The 6,641-nt window shown below is 53.4% G+C and overlaps 2 protein-coding genes across 2 annotated transcripts; one reads left to right on the forward strand and one right to left on the reverse strand.

The window, feature by feature from the left end:
- Positions 1-433: 433 nt before the first annotated feature.
- PpBr36_00970 (uncharacterized protein) lies at positions 434-2,960 on the forward strand (the record flags this gene model as incomplete). Its single annotated transcript, XM_029888159.1, has 2 exons — positions 434-1,153; positions 1,233-2,960. The coding sequence occupies 2 exons, from the start codon at positions 434-436 to the stop codon at positions 2,958-2,960; spliced, it is 2,448 nt and encodes an 815-aa protein (XP_029751194.1).
- A 428-nt stretch (positions 2,961-3,388) lies between these two features.
- PpBr36_00971 (uncharacterized protein) lies at positions 3,389-4,882 on the reverse strand (the record flags this gene model as incomplete). The annotated part of the gene is made up of 2 exons (XM_029888160.1): positions 3,389-3,459; positions 3,622-4,882. 2 exons carry the CDS (start codon positions 4,880-4,882, stop codon positions 3,389-3,391), a joined length of 1,332 nt encoding a protein of 443 aa, XP_029752268.1.
- Between the last annotated feature and the right edge of the window lie 1,759 nt (positions 4,883-6,641).

Genomic DNA, 6,641 nt, shown 5'->3' on the forward strand with positions numbered 1-6,641 from the left:
ATCGTTCTTCTGACCATTATATACGGTGCCCAGCTTGCTGTGTGATTTTTGTTTCCTGTATCGACACTCTAGCCCAACCCAAGGCTCCAGCTCAGACAGAAACCGTTGGAACGAAAAACCACCGCCTTGGCGCTCCAAAAGCATTCTCATGTGTCGATATGAGCTGCTTGGCAGTGCAATCATCATTCTCTCTGAGATGAAACTTTGTCTTGGAGGTTCGGATGCACAAGCAATTGAGAGTCGGTACGAAAGAAACAATTGATTTTTATCTTTATGGCTCCATTTCTTGTCGCCACTCCCCACACCTTCTCGATTAAAGCGGCATCTCCGCGTCGTGCACCCGCACTGACATCAGCATCGCGTCGCGCCTAACCCGGAATAGTAGCAGTGGCAGCACCGACAACGGCGACGGTCGCAAACTCACCCCGCGACAATGCTCCATGAAGTCCTCCTCTCCCTCGCCGGCCATCCGTCCCCGCTCCTGCGGTCCGATCCCTCAGCCGCCAATGCGGATAAGCACCCCGCCGCAGGCGATGCGACGACCACCTCCGCTGTCTTCACGCCGCCAGAGCGGGAGCTCCTAGCATCCGTGTCGCACCTCAGCGGCCTGCACATCAAGCTGCGGAGCCACACGGCCCAGATTGCCGTTTCGCACCCTTCGACCATATGCCGTGCCGTTGCCGCCTCGATCAGCTCTGTCCATCTCGCCGCATTCCAGCGCAAGGTCCTCGAGGTTGAGGATTCAGTGCTGCGGCGAGATGCCTCGCTCGTCGGGGCTTACAACATCGTGCCTTTGACCGCCGTGGTCGGTGAATTCTCGGACTGGACGAGACGCATGGAGTGGCTGTGGGAGATTGTCAAGTTTATGCTCTCGGCAAGCACGGAAACAAAGGTTGGAAAGCAGCGTGGCGCGGCGGCAGGGACCGCAGCATCCCCCGTGCCATCTCCATGTACCGGCGCCAGCATCATGGACAAGCTGCGTGGTGAGCTGCAGACTGGCTACTTGGACATCGAGACCACCGCCGCGAGCTTGGTAGCGGTTGCTGAGACCGCCTGGCTGAAGCAGGTCTCCGCATGGATTTTGTACGGTCGGCTTCCAACCTTTGGCAGTGGGGATTTCTTTGTGCAGAGGGCCTCGGAGGAAAGCGAAGAGGTTAGTCAATATTTGGTTGATGTGCCTGGCATGAAGATATATCTTTTGGATTCTAAAAGAAGAAATATCAATGTTACAGGACTTCGTTTGCGAACACTCCTTACTCCCCTCGTTTGTCACGCCATCAACTGCATCCTCGATGCTATTTATTGGCCTATCGTTGAATCAGATTCGGGCAAAAAGAATGGATTCCTCTGGTCTAAGCTTGCACGACACTCATCAACTGTCATCGCAGCTTTCCGAACTCTCCAAACTCCAATTTCCTCTAGACAGTGCTGCTCTTTCACGGACCATCACTGGCATAAGACTGTTTCTGTCCAAGAATATTCTCCTAAAATTCCTGCCACTGGCCAAAGTTCTTGAGATCCTACAGCTGCTGAGAGACTTCTTCCTGCTCGCCCGAGGCGAGTTTGCCATGGCCTTGTCACAGCAAGCGGACGAGAAGTTGCGCAGCCGATGGCGCAAAACAGACAACCTCAACCATGCTTATGGAAAGCAGGATGGCCTAGGAAACGCTATGCTCAAAGAGGGCGAGGTAATGCAGATACTTGCGCGCACGTGGACGGCTTTGGGTTCCTTGCAGGGCCAGCACGCCGAAGAAGACGAGGGGCTTGAGTTGGCAAGGGACATCATGCGCCTCACGCTGGCAAAAACGAGGCCATCGACACCAGCTACACCCCATGCCACACCAGCCGCGACTGAATATCCCTACGGAATATCCAGTACACCTTTTCGCAACCTCCTTCTCTCCGTGCCAGCCGTGCTCACATTACACATCCCCTCTCCTCTCGATCTTTTTCTGAGCCAATCAGACCTCCAAACTTATACCCTGATCAACTCTTATCTCCTCTCGATACGGCGAGCACATCTGAGGCTCACGGATCTGTGGAAGATCTCGGCCCTCAGGAGACATTGGCCACCGCCCCCGCGGCCACCCCAGGCAAGCAGAGGCGCTGGTCGCGCGAGAACGCAGCTACTCCGGACTCGACACAACGAGCGGTCGAATGCGTTGCGCAGCGCATGGGCCAACACCAGCGCTGCCATATTCTTCTTGGCTGAAACAGAGGCGTACCTGCAGACTGAGGTGGTGGCAGGGCTGTGGGAGGGTTTCCAAAACTGGCTGCTCACTGGCAGCGACAGAGTGCATCAGGACGATGGCAAAGTTGGTAGGCACAACCGGCAACCTTCGCTCAAAAGCTCAGCCCAAGACGAAATGGACGTGGATGCCGACGAGCAGCAAGAAGATGATATCTGGCTCGCTTCTGCATCGGACGAAAATAACGCGGCGACAGGTGACATACCGCAGCGCCGACCACACGACCCGCAGACTTTGGCCACCGCACACCGACTGTACCTGCGAATCCTGGCCAGGCGCATCCTCCTGGTAAACCAGTCCTTCACAGACGTGCTATACGAGCTCCTAGTCAACGTCGACCACCTCGTTGCGCTGGTCCACCGCCTGAACGGGGTGTGGACGTCTGTGGACCTCGAGGTGGACTCTGGCGTGGTCGATGCATTCGTCGATCTCGAACGTGAAGAAGCAGACATCCGCAACGAGATCATTGCCGTTGAGGGGCGCGTCAGGACCGGCGTCGAGGCATGCATCGGGGAGTTGAGGGACGCAGAGGCTCTCCACGACGGTGACGGCGACGTCGATGACGTGGCACTCATGGAGCTGGGGGAGTACGTCCCGCGCCGGGTCGGCGGGGTGGACAGGCTGTTGATGAAGCTTGATTTTGGCACATGGTTCCGGACCGGACGTGATGTCGCTCAGGCTTCTGACGAAGACGAAGAGATGGAATCATAAAGGGGCTTTTCTTATTGCTGGAGCTATGAAATCGTGGTAGGTCGAAAGCTTCTGATGCCAAGACACATGATTTTACAGGGATTGGGATTGAGTCTGGACAATGTTCAGTGGGAATCAAACGCCTATATTATGCTATTCGCTGGGACATGTCGTTACGAGATAATGAAAGGGGAAAGAAAACAAAAAGAAGAAAAAAAAATACTACTTATGCGAGTAAACCCCTGGGAGCTAGCAAGATCCATGTCAGGATTGTCCCGATAGTCCCGTTCACGGCCAATGTTAAGACAGAAATTGACTGTGCGACAAGACTAAAAATCGTGCCACTGTTCGATGTGTCGCCGCCGCATAGAAACGATACTGTGACGTCCAAGTTGGGACGAATCTGAAGGTTGACCACTCCAAAACCCCACCTCGATTCCGTGGGGGGATCAGGGGGCCAGAAAGTCTGTGATGGAGCCGGGAACTAGTTGGGGATCGGTCACTCTGCCTAACGTCGCAACTAAAGTTTTGAAATGTAGCACAATACGGTCAGCCGCCAAGAGTCTTTGTAACAGTTTTTTTTTTTTTTTTTTTTTTTTTTTTTTTTTTTTTGCATATATATAGCCCAAATCGGGAAGAAGGGATGGAAGGGTAACAAGAAGAAAGAAAAAAAATAACGAACCAGGGTTGCGACCAGAAGGGTCCAAGAGATAGACCCAATCACGTCTGATCTCCCAGTACTCTACCGTGATGACGGGCGGCGACCAGACCTGCGAGTGGTTGGCCCTGAACCAGTCGAGCTTGTGGAGCAGGCGTTTGTACCAGTAGCGCTCGCCGCTTTCAATGTCCCAGAGGCGGAGGTTGTGGGTCTGGAACAGCTTGAGGATGACGCGGAGGGACAGCAGCCTGCTCGAGGCGGCGAGCACGTCGAGCAGGTCCTCGGCCAGGCCCGTCCAGATCCAGGCGCTGCCGTGGCGGCCGCGGCCGAGGTCGATGCGCAGGTCGATGTGTCGCAGGTTCTGCAGCGTCGCGCGCCCGATGAAGCTGGACACGCGCATCGGGCCGGCCGCGCCGGGGACCCAGGGCGGAATGCGGTCGACGGTCAGGGTGCGCGTCCGGAAGATGGATAGGCACTCGTCCGTGATGGCGCGTGACACGAGGAGGATGCTTGGTGTCCTCAGGTTGGCCCTGTACGTGGGGAAGGGCTCGTCATTTCGTCGGTCCGTCTTGTCGTCGCTGCTGCTACCACTGACGCCGCATCTCCGCTGCGATTGGCGAGAAAGGTATGCCCGTATCTGTTTGTAGTACTCGGCATACAGCTCGTGCGAGGTCGGCAGCTGGATCATGTACTCGTAGATCTGGTTGCGAAGCTCAGAGGGAAAATTGAACCAGGAATTCGGCGCATCCCATCTGGAGCGGTGAGAAATGCTTCCTGATGCCGCATCGTCCAAGACCATTTGATGCTCCGAGTCCTCCCAGTCCGTCTGTCGCTGGACTGAACCAGGGCCTCTAGTCAGGCTCTCGGTAACTGCTTGGTTTGCGCATCCTGGTGCACCCAGGATCCGGACCAAAGGGAAGCGAGGCAGGTTGGTGATGGCAGGATGGGTATGCTGTCGGCGGCATTCTTTGCGCACTCGAGACACCGTATGGAGAGCACCCGAGGTCGCAATCCGGGATCCTACGGCCGGCAAATGACGGAGGTGTGGCTGATGACTACGGCCTGCGCTGCAGTGCCGATCGAGGCTGGTATCATTGGTACGTGGGATGGCGGGAGGCCCAGGGGTGACTTTGGAAGCAGATATGTCCACGTCTGGTGAAGTCAAGGTTGAAAAGTTGGCTGGTGTGTATATTTCTAAGCTTTCATCTTGGCAGATTAGATCGCTGTCGCTGGTGGAACGATGGTCATCTTGTGAAGGAACCCAAGGGGGGTGTATCGCCGACATATCCCCTCATTGGGTTTTCTGTGGCGGGCTGCTTCGAGGAAGGGCAGCGCGACCCCAGGATAGCACCTGCAGTAACAAATTTGTAAAAATTTCTTTCTTTTTGGTGCAGAGTACCTGTAGCTAGAAGAGCCAGGACATATGCATCAACGACGTGGCATTTGTGCGGTTGGAATTATGATGTTTTTCTGCGAGCAAGCTAGGTAAGGTAATGCAGGGAAGGTACCTCGGTCTAGGAAGTTATTTGTTTTGGGTGTGATGGGTTGGGTTATCTGTCGTGGGTGCCACCTCTGACAGAACGCACACCAAAGCCGAGAATAATAACAGGATCTACGGTTAACAGCTTTGCCGAGAGCTGGATTGTGGGCTTGCAAAGTACGTCGCAAAAAGTGAAAAGAAGCAAAGGGCATGCCCTGGTGATACTAAGCCTTGGTGTCTAGACCTACGTAGAACGAATCCATGCATCCCCAAAACAAGATCTAAGGACTGGTGGCATATTTTGTATCCAAACGAAACCTGGTTAAATTGTAAGTAAGGCGAACATGAACGCTGTTTGCTATACCTATAAAGCATCTTCGCAGTAGTACAATCAAGATGATCAGCATGTGGGGCTGGCTGGCTGGCTGGCTGCTGGATACCTGATGCGCACATCGTGGAGCGAGATGCAAACATGCAATCATCCAGAAAGCAAGCACCCGCGCAGACCTCTCAAACGCGCGTGGGACAAACATGACCTTGCCGCATTGTTATTGGCGCTGACATTCTGCGCAGGCCGCCCCCCTCTGTCTCGTTTATCAATCCCACCCTTAAGGGCTCTTGCTCCTGGGAACACAAGCACGAGCCAATCTTAAACTGGTGACTGAAGCCCCAGGTATGGCATTTAGACGAATCCTGCAATAGGAAGTTGACCCGGCCTGCGCTAAGGTCACATCAGGCAGCCAAGCAGCTCTATTTTGGCAAGCGAGTGGAGGGGAAGGAAAAAAAAAAGAAGAAGAATAAAAGAAAAGAAAAGATCAAAAAGCAAGAGAAGAACAGAGGACAGCATGACTATGATTGCACAAGCGTAAAAACAATTCACTCAGTGTGGAGACCAAGGCCTTTCGATTGAAGATCCATCTGTGTTGTCGGTTCTCACTGACATAAAGTCAGTCATAGGCTGGTGGCAATGCAAATTGGCTAGAAACATTTGTGGCCCTAGAAAATCTGGTTCCTGGCCATCATTTTGGTTTTCTCCCTTGGGATTAAACCCCCCCAGGAAATTAACCCATGTAAATCTGCGAACGTCTTGTAACGACCGGCATAAAAGGGGTGGCCTGATAGTCTGTCTGGCCCAATAGCTATCGAACACGGTGCCTTCGCAAGGAACCAATTTTCGCACGATGAGGCACCGTCGATGTTAAGGCGATAAGTAGACAAAACAAAACGGCCGCAGCAAGTACTTGCTTACATTTAGACTTCGGGTGGTAATCCAGTATTTTCTCTAGGCTCCCTCGAATGGTACCTCGAGCTATTCGATTTCAAACATCCCAAACAAGGTTGGGCTGAGGTGTGTTTTTCTGAGGGAGAGAGGCTAAATAGAGAGAGAGAAAGAGAGAGAGGGAGAGAGAGAGAGAGAGAGAGAGGGAATAAAAAAAAGTTTGGCGGTACCTGTGTCGTCGCATTTTTAGTGACTTTAGGTGTGGTTGCCCAGTTCTGGAGAAGCTGACGTACTAAGTAATACATAATATACGTAGTACGGAGAGTACTTTGTAGGTAATTCGAT

The sequence above is a fragment of the Pyricularia pennisetigena genome, chromosome 2, assembly GCF_004337985.1.
Source record: "Pyricularia pennisetigena strain Br36 chromosome 2, whole genome shotgun sequence".
Lineage (NCBI taxonomy): Eukaryota > Fungi > Ascomycota > Sordariomycetes > Magnaporthales > Pyriculariaceae > Pyricularia > Pyricularia pennisetigena.